This window comes from Bombina bombina, chromosome 4, assembly GCF_027579735.1.
Source record: "Bombina bombina isolate aBomBom1 chromosome 4, aBomBom1.pri, whole genome shotgun sequence".
Taxonomy (NCBI): Eukaryota; Metazoa; Chordata; class Amphibia; order Anura; family Bombinatoridae; genus Bombina; species Bombina bombina.
Genome location: NC_069502.1, coordinates 455,008,185 through 455,028,180, shown reverse-complemented (window position 1 = coordinate 455,028,180; position 19,996 = coordinate 455,008,185). Strand labels below are relative to the sequence as shown.

General features: G+C 37.8%; 2 protein-coding genes across 3 annotated transcripts in view; one reads left to right on the top strand and one right to left on the bottom strand.

Moving 5' to 3' along the window:
- Positions 1–19,996, top strand: part of PSMD1 (proteasome 26S subunit, non-ATPase 1) — a 318,662-nt gene that overhangs the window by 105,860 nt on the left and 192,806 nt on the right. The window lies entirely within an intron of this gene.
- Positions 5,838–19,809, bottom strand: HTR2B (5-hydroxytryptamine receptor 2B). 2 transcript variants are annotated; one of them, XM_053710309.1, is made up of 4 exons: positions 19,653–19,809; positions 18,422–19,161; positions 9,413–9,613; positions 5,838–7,403 (listed from the first exon to the last, which is right to left on the bottom strand). In XM_053710309.1, the coding sequence occupies exons 2-4, from the start codon at positions 18,750–18,752 to the stop codon at positions 6,511–6,513; spliced, it is 1,425 nt and encodes a 474-aa protein (XP_053566284.1). In that variant the 5' UTR covers positions 18,753–19,161; positions 19,653–19,809; the 3' UTR covers positions 5,838–6,510. The 2 variants fall into 2 exon arrangements, with proteins under 2 accessions (XP_053566284.1, XP_053566285.1); XM_053710310.1 differs by lacking the exon at positions 19,653–19,809 and having other exon boundaries at positions 18,422–19,406.

Below are 19,996 nucleotides of genomic sequence, written 5' to 3'. Positions count from 1 at the left end.
AATTCAGTAAAAAAAATGTTTATATTAAAAAAACTACCATTTCTCAGCAAAGCATAGATAAATACGCTTACATGTTTGCCTTTTCTGAATTAATGTAATGAATTGCTGGTTTTAACTAGTGGGGTGTTTTGTAATATTGAATATCCTGGAGATATACCTATCTCAGTAATTTTTCTGTAAAGTCTCTGTAGGAGTTTATTTCTCTGACTGCTGGATGCGTGTGGGATCTTTCCTTTACCTACTGGTGTAATGGTAGAGATATAGAAGTGCCAGCTTTGTGAGACACACTGCCAGCCTCTTGCAGGAAGAAATTACAGATTTTCAAATAATTTATTTGCCAGAAAGAAGAGTCTCTCTAAGGCAGATGTAAAATGTGCTTCAGATTTTTATGCCTACAGGCACCTGAGATGTAAATCCAGCCCTGTTCCTACATATGCATTTTATTACTCGTAACTTATTAGGTTTGTAAGACTGAAAGATCAAGACCCATAGACCAGTGGCACAGTATATTTTCTTTAGAGTTGACACATAATACAGCATAGTTTTTATGTGCTTATTGCTTGTTTCTATTTTGTGGTGTTATGTGGTTAAAAATAAATAGTACATTATGGGCTTTTTTTAAATAATTCCTCTTTTTTTGCACCATTGTGTTTTGAACTCACTATATTTTTGTAGATTGATACATTTTTATATATTTAAGTTATTCTTTAATAAAAAATAATTTTGTCAATGCCCCCAATTAACAAGTGCTCTTGTTAATTGGGGGCTCTTGTAGTTCCTTTCTAATTCTAGGTTATGTTAACTTCCCTGATTACCTTTTTGTGTTCAGCTGCTTTTCCCTATGCTTTATGAGCCATTTAGTATAATGGTGGATGGTTTGAACATAATATTCATGGATTATGAGGTGCACATTTTAGGTGTACATATGGGTTGATCTTGTTATACATTTTCTAGACAAAAGAAGTGTGAGTTGAAAGTGAGAATTTAACTAAAATGATTTTGCTTTTATAATTTACTGGTCTCGCCATATTCACTAAGCCTACAAAGATCAGCGTAATTTGTCCCGATGGTGAGATCAAATCACTTTAATATTTTTGTTGTATAATAAATGAAAAGCAACATTAAACTAAATGTTAAGCCTTTTAATTGCTGGTTAATCTTAAAGTGAAGGTCAACTTTAAGCAATTGCCCCACAGCATTGGATAGACTTTGTAAAATGAGGGTGGGTTTAATTAATCAAATTTGTTATATTTCATTATTTAAAAAAAAAAAAAAAAATGGGGGGCGGAGCCAACTCTCTAACCAGCCGGACGCACATTGCAAGAGCTCCGGCTCTATAGCCTGATTTTGGGGGTAAAACTAAGACTTAATTTGCAAGTTTATATTATTTTGAAGAACCCATCTCATAGACTATAACCAATCCAAAATTGGGCATCTACACACCTTATTCAAGCCTGATATAGACCAGCTAATGCCACTGTAAAGACGCAGCGGTTAGAGGATAGGAGCCGACTGTGGTAAGATTCGAGACCCATAATACTCGCACAGCGACTCACTGTATCCTGCTAACCCACTATACTAAAGTACCGGAGCAGCCTCAATAGTTATACCAGCCGCACTTTTGATCTCCGGGAACAACAAGATGGCGGCCGCTGCAGACTGGGAGCTGATAGCACAAGGCCATATTGAGTCAGTCTTCCGGCTTCTGGAGACACAACTGCCTAAACTCTTTCCCACTAACGGCTGCAGCTTACCCACTCAGACAATACCAGACCGGGCACTGGGCAGGGTGGAAGACGGAGTGCCGTTTTCCTTTACCAACGCAGAAACTCCTAGAGAGGAGGCCCCGCTCCATCTTACAATCCCGTGCCCGCAACCTTATGCCCATTCCTGGGAGAGAATGAGCCACTGCCTCTCAGTTGCTTCTGAAAAAGCCTACCTACCTTTCCCCACGGGTTATTTGGCTGCCTGCTTTTCGGCTACACAAGGGGGTCTGACATTACTGGAGGCCCCGGTCTATTGGGACATGGAGGAGGATCATTACCAACCAGTATTTCCTACCACCGGTGGGGGACTCGATACACGGAGGCGATGGGGAGACAGACACCGGCTATTTCATCGCCTGATGGATTGCTGTTTTCCATTACCCCCTGGACAAGGCGACTTCAGATGTGGTATAGGCTAGGTCACTGGTTGAGTTTGAACTTTTATTGCTGTCTGTGCTACAGGATCTTGCAGCGTTCTGCCCCCTTGACATGGAGGCCTTGTGGCACCTTGCAGTTTCACAAGTCTGCCTATAATCCTAGATACAGAACCTTATCCTTAACTTTGCATCACCCAAGTGTCTGACTGTCGTGGTTATATGATGACATTTCATGTTTGAGCATCACGAGGACCACGCCAACCGGGGACTTACAATCTATTTGATGCATAATAAAGCAGTTTTGGACAGATGAGTAGCATAATGCAGCTTATCAAGATTCATAATTATATATGAGCGCATGTTTGCTGAGCTTTTTATTTTACCGGACCCTTCACCATTCTCTAAAGCTCCCTAACTCTACCCTCAATTTGCAAGAGGACTATACATAGAGTTCATATAAGCTTATTCATACTAGCATGTCATCTCTGTATTTTTTCTTCTATTCTTATCCTGTTGTTTGCATGAAATCAGGACACCAGGCTTTATGTATATTTTTATAAAATTGGGAGTACATATGTTGCACTATGTTTTGTTGGATAGCTGATCTAAATATACACAATTTGTCACTTGCATCGTAGGAACTTCCCTATCAGATTGCAGACTACCAGCTTTGATATATATTGAAATTGCTCGATGATCCTACGTATTTATCTATGTAACTCCTAATGGGTTCACAATATGTTATTGATAAGTCCTCTCCTGTCTCACTATATAGCTCTTCCAAGTTAACAGCTACGCACCCTATCTTGCACACATAGATAATCCCAACATAAATCCATTTTAATAGCCGCACTAGAGACATGGAACAACTTACTATCTGGAAGCACCTAACTCCTAATTTAAGTGTTTTGCCTGCTCGTGGGCATAGGGCCCATGCCCAGGAGCGGGTTCCCATAATTTAATACTGTCTTATATAAGCTAATTTTGAAGGTTTAGCTATTTTCTAGTTTGGATGATCTCTATATTCCTGTGTACCCTTGGTGATGGTTGCTGCAACAGTTTAATTTCTCATTCTGTTTATCTCAGTCAAAGCTTAGAGAAATCTTACTGTGCATATATAACCCTAACTGCTTTAAGTCTCCTCCCCTAAATTAACAGTATAGCTAACTTATATGTACAACCACAGCAAATTCAGGGGATCTCAATGACATAACTACTCATTGTAATAGATGCTCTCATATGCCCTTCCATGATAGCCCTAGATTATTGCTCATTAGTAAAGTCACATATCACTATAGGAAACTATGTTCCTAACATAGTATTCACGCAGGCTGGTCCTGCAGTATATACAGTCTCCCTCATCATAGTCCCAGAGCTAAGATTTATAAGATGTGCCACACAGCTAGACCTTTTATATGTTTCACTTGCTTCAAGTATAAATTAAGGCTGTTCATATTTTAAGAGGGGGATGATTGTAATTCTCGCATTGTATGCACTGTTGCTATTATATTCACTATACCTGCTATATTGGAAACTGAAAATGTATAGGTGCTCCTAACTTACTGTTGGACTAACTTTTTATTACAAATTTCACGTGCTGGTACTATCTTTTCTACAGGTGTTGCCGGCAGCCAAATACTGTTTTATTTAAAGTATAATATTGACAACCCCTAGATCTGAGCTTTGCACAAATCCCTGCCTGCATGGGCTTTATGGTTACAAGCTCCTTAATGTTTATTTGCCTCCACCGCGATATAAACAGCATCTAGGCACTATTTAATATAATACCCCATGTATGGTGTACCTTTTGTCCATGGAGCGTTACTGCCAGAGGACGTGGCTGCGCGAAGCTCATGTATTTGTAAATATATATATAGCTCCATAGAAAGGGTTCTGGTATAGCCTCATATCGCAATGCAAGCCAGCCTGTGTACATGATGCTCTCTAATTCTTTCTGGGTTAAAGCTCAAGACATGTTATAATTCCTATATTCTAACTAGAACATCAGGCTATAATTACTACCCTGCAATACTGTAGCCAGCCTACTCAATACTTTAAGCACCTCCTGTCTATTATATGTGTTCACCTACCCTCCTTTTTATTCACAACATACCTCTAAGTCCGTCTGGTATTTATTCCTTTCATCTTACTATCATTACCACCTCCTCCCCCCCCACCACCATAAAGAACCTCCTTTTACAGGAGGGCTACCTACGCGGCTTATCTTTCCTATGCCTCATTTTCTTCATAGTTTTTTCTCATTAGCACCATATGTCTTTACTCCATAATAACCCTTAATGTTTCGCACCCTAACTATCTTCTTTAACTCAGTTAAAAAAAAAATTTTTTTATCCTAATTAGACATATATCCAAAAGAGACTAGTCTTACCATCCTATTTCCTCTAGACGTCATTTTAGAAGACAGGAGCCCAAAGGTGGCTTATTTTATTAAGAGAGGAAAATACTATAAAGCAGAAAATGAGGTTTCAGTTTTGCCTGTTACATATAAATATAGAGAGATTACTTTGGGTTTTCTCGCGAACAGTTTTCCCCTATATGTGACCATAGAACAGTTTTGAATTTCAAAATATTGTTATAGTTTGAAAGAATGTTTCTGAATGTTTATGTAACATGTTTATTTGATGTTGATTTGTCAATAACCTCAATAAAAAACTTATTAAAATAAAAAAAAAAAAATTACCTTTTGAGCGCTCCGACAATAAGCTCAGCATTCCCGCACGGCATTTTGTCAAATTGATAGACAGATGACAATTCTTAAAAGAACGAATCCTTGTCTCCCCCCCGGGGCGTTCAGCCCCTTTGTATAAATGTCACGGCCCAGGGGGAAACCAGGATTCGTTCTTTTAAGAATTTTCATCTGTCAATCAATTTAACAAAATGCCAGACGGGAGAGCTGCACTTATCGTCGGAGCGCTTAAAAGGTAAACATTTTAAAAAATACTGAAATATAACAAATTTGATGAATTAAACCCACCCTCATTTTGCAAAGTCTATCCAATGCCGTGGGGCAGTTGCATGAAGTTGACCTTTACTTTAAATGTTGAATAGTCAGTTTTAAAGGCATCTCACATGACATCTTAATGTGTTCATCTTGCTAAAGTTCTGTAGGAGTCATTCCTTTCAGTTGAAAGTGTTTCATGTATTATTTTCCTATCCATACTTGGTGAATTGATACAAAAGTCTGTGATCCTACGGAGCTGCTAGCAATATGTCGGTATAGTTGTACAACAGTTTAGAGGTTTGACAGAATATATAAGTATTAGAGTAAAATGCCAAGTGATTGCTTAAACTTATCTGGAGATGAATATATAAGAAAATAGGGCTAATCGTTTCTGTAAACATTAAACATGCTGTTCTTAAGTAATGGGTAGATCTGTACATATGCGCAGGCCTTAAAGCATCAGTTACTGTCATGCAACCAACACACAGGTCAGGAGGGAAATCGTTTCTTGTTAGTTCAGTGTTACAGACAGGAAAAACCTAATGTCTTACTCATGCTCTTCGTCTTTTTTTTTTTTTTTTTTTTTTTTTTAACTAATTATGGAATAGAATGAACGGAAATGTTCCAGCCATTTATCTGTTACTGGATATGTGCATATCTACATGCAAACACCCTACCTTTAGATCATTTTAAATCGAAAACAAACATGTTGTGGAAGAAATAAAATGGTAATTTTCTTGTAAAACCTGATTTAATGACTGAATGTGTTTACAGAGAATCAATAAGCACAACAATCTGAGTATGATCTCCTTCCGCCACACTTTATATGAGAGCAGTGTGCCTATGGACAGAAAGTGTAGGATGTTCAACCTTATAGATCCATGGAACTCCCATTACTGTTTTAGTATCCTCTAGTGAGTCTAGAAGCGGCAACAGGAGATTGAAAGTTCTATATTAATGTTAGCCAATCCATTGTGCAACCGGTGTAATACATTGTCACAGGTGACACATCAGCTCAGGGTTATTGCGCATGTGTTACCTTTGCTCCCGCATCTGTTTTCAGTCATTGTCCATTTGCAGCATATTTTGCGACATAACATTGTAACCCTGTAATCCTGTTAATGTACAGAAGGCCGGACAAGAGTCTCTCTAAAGCTTTTCCAGATAATGGTAACTCCACCATGCTAGATAATACTCCTGACTATTGTAATCTGCAACATATCCAACATACTGCAGAGTAAGGTCAGTGTTCTAGGAAGGGCTTTTTATTTTGCTTTATATATTAACCCTCTTTTGTAGTCTTTGCAATATTGTTTTCTATAAATAATGTATGAAATGGTATTTACCCCAGTTTCTGACTTTTTTAGTTTTGATCCTTCTTCTAGTCTCTGAGCCTGTGGCAGGCTTACACATAGCTCACTTGCTCCTCTGTCTTTCCTGCTTCATTTTCTGTAAGCAGTAATGTGTCTAGTAAAATAGCAGAAGATTCAAGTGGAGCATTTCGCAACCTCAGCGGGCTTTGATACATTACAGGGTTAATCCCATTCCTCATACCATGTTTCATGATCAACTTTGAATTCTCCGCCATAGAATTCCGAAATGAGATGCGGCTGGAACAGTTTCTCAAGAGCTTTACTGACCCTATTCCTCGGAAATTACAGGTGATATAGCGGCCAAAAGCATCTCTGAATGTTTTATTAAAAAGAGTGTAAACTAGAGGGTTAACCCCAGAGGAAACATACCCGACCCACACAAAAATCTCCATTAGCATCTTGATGACTTCAGGATCACATTTCTCACACAAAACAGAGGTCACGTTTGTAATAAAAAATGGGCACCACATGAAGACAAAAAGGAAAAAGACTATGCCCAGAACTTTAGAAGCACGTTGTTCATTTGTAATAGTCTGCATGGACTTCTTGCCCACACTGGATAACCGCCGGATGGGCAGTTCCTCGCTAGCAATTGGCAATGCTCTTTCTTTCCTTGACCCCTCCAACATGGCCACCTTCTCTGGGGAAGAGCCAGGGGTCATGTCTCTTTGAAAAACTGTAGAGACTGTGGACCAATTAAAGCGTTGTGGAGGTTTGTTCTTTATTAAATAGGCTTTTTTTCTTAGTAGGTGAATGGTCAGGAAATAAATGACCACCATGATTCCAAATGGAATAAAAAATGCAGCCATAGACCCATAAATAATGAAGTACTTGAAATATTCAGGCCGAACCAGGCAGGTGTTGTTTGTGTTGAAAGTAGTTTTTGGGTCAAGTAGGCCTTGAATTGGTATGGGAACAGCGATGCCTGAAATAGAGAGAAGATGGTTTACTCTTTGTATAAACTTGTCCTGAATATTTTTAAGTACTCTACTGGAGATGTTTATTTCTGTCAAACACTTCTCTTAATATAATCCCCACACATTTGCTAATGCTTTGTGAGAAACCTAAACATTCTTTGTTCATTTGTTTCATAAAAACTGTCAATAACAGGAAGAAAATATTTGTTTTGCCAAACTATCAATATTCACCACAGACATTTCTGATTATGGTAAGCATCCCAAAAGAGGATGATGTCAAGCAAAACAATATTTAAACCTTTTGCATATGTGATTAACCTGATTTTTAAGCTGCTCGATATTGCTTACATATTTTCATTTTTTTAATTCAATGTGTTGGATCAAGTTCTTTAAACTGACCATCCAAGCAAGATCCCTAGATTTACACAAAGCCGAGTACTAAATATTTATTATAGCAATTCTTTTACTCTGTGCTTGGCAGTATTTCTGTCCTACATTAAATGTTAGGCTCTTCATCTATGAAGTGAACAATCCCTCAACCCATTCCATACTTCCAAGAATCTTATTTCCTGTCCTGTCTTAACAGCTGCCCAGATTGATTATCAGAGTTTCATTGTGAAGCATTCAAGTAATTTGATCATTGGAGAGACTAAGCTAAACCAAGCCTGTAGAAATTAAAATCAAGTGCTTCTGAGCTGTCCTTTGGGAAGCGTGAGATAGTTTTTCAGTGTGTCCTGGTTCTGTAGAGCACCTCCACAGCTGCAGGATTCAGAGGATCAGTCGGTTGTCATAGATTCTCAAAGTGGCCTGTGCAGTTGCCAGTATCAGTGCAGGGTCAGTATTAGGAACTTGGATATTTGTATAACCTTTAGGTTTTTAATTTACAAATAGTTAATAACAGCATGTTATATATAGTGCATAGCAGCATTCCTTTCCCTGTCAGGTAAGAGTGGGGCACTGCAGGCTTGTTGCAGCATACTCAATATCTGTCTAGTGTCCGAGACATGATTTCACAACCCTTTCCTTTAGGTAAACATGGTGCTGTATGTAGTATTACTGAGCACCCCACCCTGTTGAAAACAATAATTCACAACTGAATGTCTATTTCTAATAAGTTTTAATTATAAAATGTTCTAATTTACTAGCAGATGAACTCCTAATTTAAACTTGTGCACCGCATGCATTCGTGAGCATATCTTTAGCTGAACACAGCCAGTGATGGAGGCTACTTATATACGCCACTCCTGATTTGATACCAGCTGGGTCCTATTCAGGAGTGTCAATGAGTTGAGACTGCTGAGAAAAACTTAAGCTATTTGTTTAATTTGTTTACAATGATGATTTATGATACCTTTTTCCCGGGAAAAAAAAAAAAAAAATCAGTTTGATTCAAAATCATAGTAAACGGCTTTGTTTGTTTTTTTTATGCAAAATATATATATATATATATATATATATATATATATATATATATATATATATATATATATATATATATATATTTAAAGTTTTAAAAAGTGTTCTTTAATCTGCATAATATTTTATAATCTTATGTCCCTTTTAATAATAAAATGCTTCAGCAAATTTTACATTTTGTTATTAGACTAGAACATCCCTGTAACATTTTCTACGGAACTCTTCTGCTTACATTCTTCTGCGAGTTAAATAATATGAAATATATTGCATTGCTTTCATTGGGACTATGCTACTGTGGAACTTATCTCTGGTTTAGTACACAGATCACCTGCATATCAGTTGGATCCAATGATTAAATCTTCAGTTTCCAGCCTTGTTGGCAGAGGGCACCGTTTTGACATTCATAGAGATTAATCAAAGCTCAGGGGGTGTATTAGAGAGAAATACTGAGATTGTCATGTGAAGCCTGAAGCAATATTTTTACATCATTTGAATCATGAACTAGATATAGAGTTGTCAAATATAAATATAAAAGTTAGTGCAATAGGTTTTGGAAAAGCAGGCTGATGGCCCAGACTGGTCTTCTGTGTTTTTTCCCTACCTGCGGATATTAACCACACCACAGCAATCTTAATGAGAGTTTTGGCTCTTGAGTTGAACTGGCTGGCTTGTATAGGTTTCTTTATGGCAATGTAGCGGTCTAGAGAGATGGCGCACAGGTGCATGATAGATGCGGTAGAAAACAGAACATCCAAGAATAACCAGATGGCGCACAGGCAGTGTGGGAGCGGCCAAACAGATCCTGAAATAAAGTTAAAATATTGATATCACACACAGACTTTATCTTTTGTAAACTTAACATTAAAAACGAGTTTCTTCCGTTGTACATGTTGTATTCAGTTCTTTTCAGTGAGTAATGAAACACTGTGGCATTGAATTCATCCTCAAATGTTAATAAATTAGCTATTTGCTTTTGCTGTAGTTTTGGTAGTGGAATTTAGTTGGTGGCCTTTTATAAAATACAAAGCCTGCTTGTTTGAGTGCCTAGGGCCTCCACCTGGGATTTATCTGAGGTGCCTGACTGTTTCTGGCTGTTTTTTTGCTGTCTGTTCAGTGCGCACAAGCTGAGCCTTTTCTAACGCTAGAAGGTGACAGGATGATTAAGGTGATGGGGAGGGGCCCTTGTAGCAGATGCAAAATAACATGCAAGGCCGCTCGCACTACTGCACCATCACACACTGTCATCCCTATGCCTCGTGTAGCTTGGGTGTTGGGTGTAATATTACAGCAATCACACATTTCTACTGACTCAATAAATGTTGTGTGATTGTGTTCTGTTATTGCAGCAGCACTTGTTTGACCCCAGTGCTTACATAGTGTATAGCTGCAGCAGTATGCCCTCACTGAACATAAGGATTAGTAATATGCTGTGATTTGTGCTACTCTCTACTCCAACTGTCTTTATTGTTAAAGGGATATTAACTCAAAATGTAGTTACTCATAAATGAATGAAAATTAAACATTATATATATTTTTTTGCTGTAAAATTGTGCTTCTCCCATTCTTGTTAAAGAGACAGGAGGTCAGCTTTTGTGATCTAGGTACGCTGCAAATTGTGCAGACTAGCTACATTTTATATAATGATTGTTTAGAGCAGTACACCCACCAATTTGCAGCTAATGCTAATTTGTCATACTTAAAGGCACATTAAAGTCAAAATTAAACTTTAATGATTGCTCCCTTGGTATTAATTCGTTGAAGAGCATACCTAGGTAGACTCGGTAGCATGCATGAATAAACACTGCTCCTATAGTGCTCAAAACATGTGCATGCTGCTAGGTTTGCTTTTCAACAAAGAAAGTTGGGATTTTTTTTTGTATTTTTAAAATTGAAATAAATTGCATGTTTTGTCTGAATCTTAAACGTTTAATTTTGACTTTAGTGTCCTTTTAAGGAAGATAAGATAATCACTGATGAACAGTGTTTAAAAGGACAGTTTACCCTAAATATTTTCTTGTACCCAATGCTCCTTTTTACCTGCATGACTATAAAACTGTACACAGCTATCTACTTTTAATTTATTTCAGCATTTGAAATAGCTGATTTTGTCAGAAAAAAATTGCAAAAATTGTTCTTTTTAGGGGTACAGTAGCTTGTTACCGGGACAGACCCTTAAAGGTACACCTGCTGTTACCATTACCATGGGTACATATTGGAATCCTTACGAAGGCAAATGGTGCAAATGTGACCTTTTAAGGGTACTACCACAGTGACTAGCCCTTTGCACCTCATGATGGCATGCTGTTCTATCACATTTATTAAATAACAATTAGAAATACATTAAGTTAATATATTTTCTTTGTGTGAAAGTTATCGTCTTAATGCTCCTAATTATAAACATTACTGTTTAGAGCCAGCGACACAGCGTCAGTGAAGATATGGGTTGTTAAGTACCTTTTGTTGTTCTTTCCACCTCTTGCATATAACCAACAACCATTGAACATTCATTATTTTGCTATACAACATGTATGTTGAATTCATTTTGGGTGGTTGTAAAATGTGTTAATTGAATAATTTAGATCACTGTGGATAACTGTGTAGCCTAGGTCTAAAATAACAGCATTATTTCCCAAGATGGTAAACTCAGATGCACAAATGATATGGACTTACAGTGTTTGGCAGCCTTGGACCCCCAACCTTTTGGTCACACAAGCGGTTGTACCTTTGGGGGTTAAATGGTACAGACATGGACCCTTTGGCAGTTTGTACCTTATTTACCTCTAAATGGTACATATTAGTACCTTAAGATGTAACTATTACCCATTGAGGGTACAACCACAGCTGTTGTACCCTAAGTGTTCACAAACGGACCCCAAACGGACCCTTTTTTTCTTACAGTGCATATGTAAATATACAGATTTATTTTACTATGTTATGTCTCTCCAACGGTCTCTTCCAGCAATAATAAACTGCAAACAGACAGCGCAACATTTGTAATCTAGCCAACTGGTAAGGCTGAAAATGCTTGCGGGAGCCTAACAAAAACCATACCGCACTTGCGCTGCAGTTAGCGCAACACTTGTAATCTCTGCAAGAGTTAGTTATCAATTTATAATTCGTGAAAACGTTGTTGTTCCTACATTGCTGCTGGATACCCAGAGTCTCTTAAGCATACTTCATACTCCCTTTTGCATTAAAATGGTTTCCCATACCGTACTGCACAAAATACACGTTTGTCACACATTGTTTTCTTGTATATTGTGTGTATGTCTGTCTGTGTGTATATCATTTTAGTCTTTCAAGTATTAAAGTCCCTGCAGAAGCAATTTAACACTTTGATTGCAAACCAATCAATGTTTAAAGGGATAGTCTACTTGAAAACTATTATTATTTACAAAGAAAGATAATCCCTTTATTACCTATTCTCCAGTTTTGCATAATAAACACTGTTATATTAATATACATTTGACCTCTATAATTAACTGCATCTAAACCCCATGCAGACTGCTCTTTATCTCATTGCATTATTTATTTATTTTAGCTTTTTACAATATTGCATTGTTTGCACAATGTTACCTATATGGCACACATGAACTAGCACTGTCTGGCTGTAGCACAAGATTTAAAAAAAAAAAAAAAAAGCACAGAGATAAGGGTGGCCTGCAGGGACTTAGAAACTGCCAATCTTAGAGGTTATAAAGTACAGTATCTCACAAAAGTGAGTACTACCCTCACATTTTTATAAATATTTTATTATTTCTTTTTGAAGAAATTACTCTTTGCTACAATGTAAAGTAGTGAGCGTACAGTCTGTATAACAGTGTAAATTTGCTGTCCCCTCAAAACAACTCCACACACAGCCATTATTGTCTAAACCGTTGGCAACAAAAGTGAGTACAGTGGAAATGTCCAAATTGGGCCCAAAGTGTCATTTTTTGTGTGGTCACCATTATTTTCCAGCACTGCCTTAACCCTCTTGGGCATGGAGTTCATCAGAGCTTGACAGCTTGCCACTGGAGTCCTCTTCTACTCCTCCATGACAACATCACAGAGCTGGTGGATGTTAGATACTTTCCGTTTGAGGATGCTCAATAGGGTTTAGGTCTGGAGACATGCTTGGCCAGTCCATCACCTTTACCCTCAACTTCTTTAGCAAGGCAGTGGTCGTCTTGGAGGTATGTTTGGGGTCGTTATCATGTTGGAATACTGCCCTGCGGCCCAGTCTCAGAAGGGAGGGGATCATGCTCTGCTTCAGTATGTCACAGTACATGTTGGCATTCATGGTTCCCTCAATGAACTGCATCTCCCCAGTGCCGGCAGCACTCATACAGGCCCAGACCATGACACTCCCACCGCCATGCTTGACTTTATGCAAGACACACTTGTCTTTGTAGTCCTCACCTGGTTGCCGCCACACACCCTTGACACCATCTGAACCAAATAAGTTTATTTTGGTCTCATCGGACCACAGGATATGGTTCCAGTAATCCATGTCCTTAGTGTGCTTGTCTTCAGCAAACTGTTTGCAGGCTTTCTTGTGCATCATCTTTAGAAGAGCCTTCCTTCTGGGATGACGGCCATGCAGACTAATGTGATGCAGTGTGCGGCGTATGGTCTGAGCACTGACAGGCTGACCCCCCCCACCCCTTCAACCTCTGCAACAACGCTGGCAGCACTCATACCTCTATTTCCCAAAGACAACCTCTGGATAAACTTCTTTGGTCGAGGCCTGTTCTGAATGGAACCTGTCCTGTGAAACGGTTGTATGGTCTTGCCCAGTTTCAGGGTCTTGGCAATCTTCTTATAGCCTAGGCATCTTTATGTAGAGCAACAATTCTTTTTTTCAGATCCTCAGAGAGTTCTTTGCCATGCGGTGCCATTTTGAACTTCCAGTGACCAGTATGAGAGAGTGAAAGCGAGAACACCAAATTTAACACACCTGCTCCCCATTCACACTTGAGACCTTGTAACATGAGTCAAATGACACCGGGGAGGGAAAATGGCTAATTGGACCCAATGTGGACATTTCCACTTAGGGCTGTGTGTTGAGTTATTTTGAGGGGACAGCAAATTTACACTGTTATACAGGCTGTACACTCACTACTTTACATTGTAGCAATGTGTCATTTCTTCAGTGTTGTCAAATGAAAAGATATAATAACATATTTACAAAAATGTGAGGGGTGTACTCACTTTTGTGAGATACCGTATATTAACAAAGTTGGTTGTATAAAGCTGGGGAATGGATAGTAAAAGCTATCTTCTTAAAAAATAAAAGAATCAAGCAGGAGTGATCAACCTTGGCCCTCCAGAGGTTATGGAATTACATTTCCCATGATGCTCAGCCAGCTCAAAGTGTCTTGAGCATCATTGGAAATGTAGTTCCAAAACCTCTGAAGGGCTAATGTTGATTACCCCTGACTGTCCCTTTAGCCTGTGTGGAAAACATCTGGGCAATCAGTGTAAAAACATTTCCGTGTTTGTGTGTTGTACAACTGTGATTTTAACCTCTTGGCTGCCCTTTTATGTTTATCTGTCTTGGGACTAGATAGGTCTCAGACTGTCCCTTCCTCTCATCACCTGTTTTAAGTTTAGATTTAATGTAGTTCTCCAAAACTTTCTGTTAAAGGATGTGTACTTCTTTCACTTCATTGTGAGATATTATCCCAGTTATTGCTACTAGTCTCATAGAATACTAAACCAAGCTGGGTTTTAAATCTCCTCTTGGGAAATGATTAACCCTATGATACCTGACATTATATACTGTACATTGTTTTTAGGTTTGTAATGTAATTTGCTATTAGACCCTGTTATACATAATCTTATTGTCTTATCCTACACCTACTCAGTTCTGTGGAGGAAACTAATAAAATAATAAATAAATAAAAACTCACAGGTAGAGGCCTAGAAATGTGAGAAATGCCGTGTTTTGCTTATTTGGAAAAAAAATACAACAAGGAAAAATGCCAGTGCCGTAAATGACATGCTGAGTATAAAGCTATTATAAGTATCTTTTTCAGTGTCTGTAAGATGTAAAGACAAAATAAGCCCCCTATAAACATTTCATTACCGTTAATGCTGAAGCTATTTAAAGCATGTTCTAAAATGGTTATGCCGCAGTACAGATTTAGCCGTGCAGAAGTTATTGCTAACAGAATGTTTATGAAGTCCTGTTCCGGAAACCATTATGTGAGGCATTATACGTACTCTCGCTGGTGCCAGTATGAACTCTTAAATCTTTTTGCTAATAGTTATGTTTTGGGGTATTCAGAGTCCAGGAGCTGGACATTTTAGTGTATCCATATAAATTAACTCTTTCGTTGTTTGAAACAAGCTTGTTTAAACCATTGTTGCATATTTGATTGCCTAGAACACCCACTCAGAAGAGACGGAACCCCTTGCTTTCTGGGACATAAATGGTCAAAGGGTTGTGGCAGTAATTTAACCCCTTGATTACATGAAAAACAGTCATTTGACCCTTTATGTTTAAGGGTCCAGGTCCTGATTGATCTTTTACTAATAATGTCTTAGTTTATGTTTCATTCTAGATCTTGTGATTTTAATACTAGTATTAGAAGTGTTTTCGTTCTTTCTTGGTTTGCATACATGTGATCTCCATCTAGGTGTGGAAAGCTGCACATCTGTAATCCAAGTATTGTTTTGTTGTATCTATATGGATAGGTTCCTACTCTCTCTTTAAATATTCTGTCTGGCTTCTTAGATTTCTTTCTTTCTTTATATCACTCTTAGGGATCATGCCTTATAAAAATATGAAAATCTGTTTTTAAATGTCCAAAAAGATTATTTTTCTGTTTGAATATTAAAAATAAAAGCCAAGAAAAAAGTGTGCTAATTCATAATAGTAATGTAATTGTTGTTGTTGTTGTTTTTTTTATTATTATTTTAAATTAGATTACATTTTACAATAATCTCTTGGATGGAACAAAAATTATCATGTATATTTTCATCTATTCTGACAGATCTATTGTTGTAGTGGGTCACAGCCTTGTAGCACTTGAGCAAATATCTATGTTGAATGTTACAAGGGCATTGAGTACTGATGGGTCATTTTCTTGTACAATGCAATTACATGTCACATGCAGGGTGGTGTTCTTCATACACTCTCCTAATCTGCACCTAAATATTGTATGTACCTATAAATTACTAATACATTTTTTTCCATTAAGAGTTTAACCCCCCCCCCCCCCCCACAAATTGTGTTATGAATGGAACATACAATTCTTTAGAAAGCAAGTTAAGAAACATTTAGAAAAGTTCCAGAAAATACTACAAATCTACAAAGTATTATTATTTGTTATAAATTTACAGACTCCTGATATTTGGTTTACTGCTAAATGACTTGTTGGATATGTTATGTCTCTCTTCCTTTATTTAAAACACAATTTCTCAGTAGTACTTTTATTTATGTCGTCTTAATTGGCATCACAGCTTTGTGCAGTAAGCATTGTGGCTACCACACCACACGGTGCTCTGTTTATATTCGTTAAAAATAAAAAAATTGTGATTTCTTAAAAGAACATGGGTGTGTTTCATTAAGAGAAACTAAAACACAGTAGCTGTAGGTACCAGGTAGAGCCTGTAAAATAATGCCAATTGCATGTAAAATATGCACAAATGAATCCCTAGAACGTGGAAATATTTAAATGTATTTCATCAGTCACATGTCCATTTAAGTTGGTAATACAAGATCTAGTTGCTTCCATATTTATAAGAGAATGTGGTTCATTCAGACCAGTTTTAACTCTTTCCTGTACTGAAAGATTTGCATTTATCATATTTGTCTGGACTGACAACATGTAAATATGACTGATTTTAAAAAAAACTTTCATCTGACAGCTATAGATGCTGTCCCAGACTAAAGAAGTCAGATGTAGTTTTTTTGCGTGCCCCCCCCCCCCCCCCCACTATTACTAATTTCAGAATTTCAGGTGCTGCTAACATTTGGAACTATCTAATTTGCGCAGAATATGGAAAATAACTTGCATTAAAAATTCGTATAAGACTTTATTGCATACATGTTTGTCACTGGCACAGTTTACTTGGTGCAGCCAATTTCATTGGCACTTTTTTTCTTTTTCTTTTTTTCTTCCTAATAATCTTTTTAAAATATTTCACTGTGGCATGTTCCCGCAGTGATGTGTATGTTTCAGTGTGGCTGAAATATATTTTGGTACACTGTGATTTTGCTGGTTCCGTTAAGATAGCTCACGATTATTGCTCTTTAATTCCAGCCACCAGGAACCGCTAAAAAGTCAAATATTCAGACTAGCTATTCTAGAGCACAAGTGGTTTTAATATGAGACACTAAATTCAGATTAACTGCTCTCTAAAATAGATGTACCAGGTCATGGTGTCTAGAACTGAGAACACTGCCCTAGATGTCATATTCTGTCTATGTATGAATTCCTTTCATTTGTATAAGCATATGTCCTATGGCAGTGGTCCCCGTTTTCATTTATTTTTCTTCATCCTTGGTATACTTTTGAAATTCATCACAACTTAATTATTAATTTGTATTACTTTGACACTACAGTGATTCCATTCACCCACCAGGAAGGAAATTGCCTGGATACGAACTAAATGCGTGTCTGATTCCTCAAAGGTGTGTGTATATAGATATAAGTAAAAGAATTTAAAAGAATAACGTTAGGAAGCAGAATTTAAATTTCAGAAGTAGCTATCAGGATTGTCACACCTCAAATTAAATATTGATATAAAATTGATATATTTTGCAGGCACTATTGCCCAAAGTGTTTCACTTAAATGAAAAGTCATTTGTAATAAGTAGATACAGGCAGTATTACCCAAAGTTTGTCACTAAACTAGAAGCAGTATGGAACCTTTCTCCTCTGCCCTATTTTATTTTGACACCCTGTGCTGTTGGCTATGACACTCCAAACTTGCTATACACATCGTTGAAATGGAAACTGTACTATAAAAAGTGTTAACCATTAATGTGTAATATTTATTTATTTTTGTGTTTGAAATAGCTAGTTTTGCTCATTAAAACAATCACCTGTTGTTCTCAGGACATACCCGTAACGAGCAAGTAAAGCAGAACTGCTAATATTATCTGTTATGTATTAAAATGTTTATGGATGGAGGGTTGAATAAAAAAAAAAATCTCTCTCCCACTCCTGTACCCCACTGGAGATTTAATTAGTTATTTTGTCTCCTGTTTTCTTTGTAACTCATATTTTCAGTATAGATGGGGATACTACAGACAATGGTAGCTATTTCAAATATCAAAATAAAGCTAAATTAGCAGTTTGCAAACATTTAAATACACTTCAACAGGTAAAATGGTCCATTTGAAATACATTAAAGGGGAGAATTTTAGTGTACAATGTCCCTTTAAGAATCACTGCTCAAAATATGTGAATGATTTATCAACAATGGGAAGTTCGTACCCAAACGAAGAGAGAATATGGTACTACTTGAGAAGTCAGAACATAGACGTGGGCCTTTAATACTTCCTTTTTTATTCAGAAACTATGGCACCATTATTACTTGAGTGACCAAAAGGTATAGTAATCTTATGTGAAAACTTCTTCAGCTTAAGAGTTTGACACAATAGACTGATACTTACTAAAGAGGATGGTGAGGAGGGCGATGGGCATAACAAATATTCCAACCAGCAAGTCGGCCACTGCCAAGGACATAAGGAAGTAGTTTGTGGCATTCTGTAGCTTCTTCTCAAGAGATATGGCCAAAATTACTAGGATGTTACCCCCAATGGTGGGGACAATGAACATAAGGGTTAGCAGTGCCAGCCAGCACTTTTCAGGCATTGCATCCACTCTAGTGCTGTTCATAACACCCGTGGGATAGGAAGGGTTGAGCTCTGGCATCTTGTGCCAGGGAATAGATCCAGGGGGCACACCGGATAGCCGGAGTGATGCCAGCGCAGACACCGACATGTCCCTTTCACTTGGCACCTTTCCCTGCTGTGTTCATCCCAAGGCCAATCATTTAGCATCTGTTTTTTTCTTCTCTGCAAGATGTTCCCCGACTCTTAGCCATTTGTAAAGGGAATCTGCCTCATACATTCCTCACAGAAACAGCTGGGTATAAAGCTCTGATACCAGTGGTTTAATTGGCGATGGTCTTTCCTTTACCAGTAAGAAATGATACACTCCACACTAGATATTAGACTATGTGTGTGTTTTCAATGTTAGTTGCTTTCTGTTCTCCTGCCACACAAGGAGAGTCTTGATTTTTGCATGTGGGAGGTGTTGCTTAACCCTCTGTTGCCAAATTGATGTTGCTGAGCATTTCCAGTGCCTTTCCAGATGTAAAGTTATTACATCTCTTCCTGAACTTATCTGTCTGCAGAAAAAAAAATGTGTATCAGTTTCACAGATAACCATTCATCATTTCCATGGCCTTTTTAGTATACTTTTTTTTTAATATTATTTAAATGCTGTGCTCAGTCCCAGTAATGAAGCAGATGAGGGATTTGCTTGCTGAGGATCTGCTTCATTTAAATCCATCTGTTTGACCCAAGCTTGCCTCTGTATCTGTGCTGCCCCCCTCCAAGGATAGGGAGTTTGTATGTCTGGGATTATCTGTTGGTAACCTAACTCCTGCAACCCATCCCATCCATATCTTAATATTGCTAATGCCAGAATTACATGTAGAGCAAGCAACGACACACACCAAACTGTATTTATCCAAGCTTATGTGTAAAGATATAACATTGCTGTAAGGGTCCTTTCATGTTCTGGCAACAACAGAGAAATCCGTTTTTTGTGCTACATTTCTTTGCATGTAAACTGCTCTGGACATATCTCTATAGGAAAATACCTTGTTGTACTCACCAGCTTATAAGTGGTGACTCAGCTTGTTTGAATGGAGTCAGTAAGGATTTAGTCACTGAAGTTTTGTGCTTCTTGGCTGACCAGTTTTCCTTCTGTATTCAGTCTTCACTCTGCAAGGTGTTGTTGTTTTATGTTCTATAGCACAGGGGTCTGTTACATCCCAGTCATGCTGTGTGTGCTGTATGTGCCTTGGTTTCATTGACTGAGCTCTCCCTCCACTAGATAATCTAACAGAGTTTAGGATCTGGAGGTCAGCCAGGAGCCAGACTTCACTTGATTTTCTTCTCTCACTTTTTTTTTTGTTCTTTTTTTTCAGCACCTCCTACTATATCCAGTGGCACCCT

Excerpts from the sequence above, each read along its gene's own strand:
- HTR2B (XM_053710309.1), bottom strand. The coding sequence starts at position 18,752 with ATGTCGGTGTCTGCGCTGGCATCACTCCGGCTATCCGGTGTGCCCCCT. Across the intron at positions 9,614-18,421 it reads CCTCCTCACCATCCTCTTTA|GATCTGTTTGGCCGCTCCCA; the intron begins GTAAGTATCAGT and ends ACTTTATTTCAG. Across the intron at positions 7,404-9,412 it reads GGTGTGGTTAATATCCGCAG|GCATCGCTGTTCCCATACCA; the intron begins GTAGGGAAAAAA and ends TCTCTATTTCAG.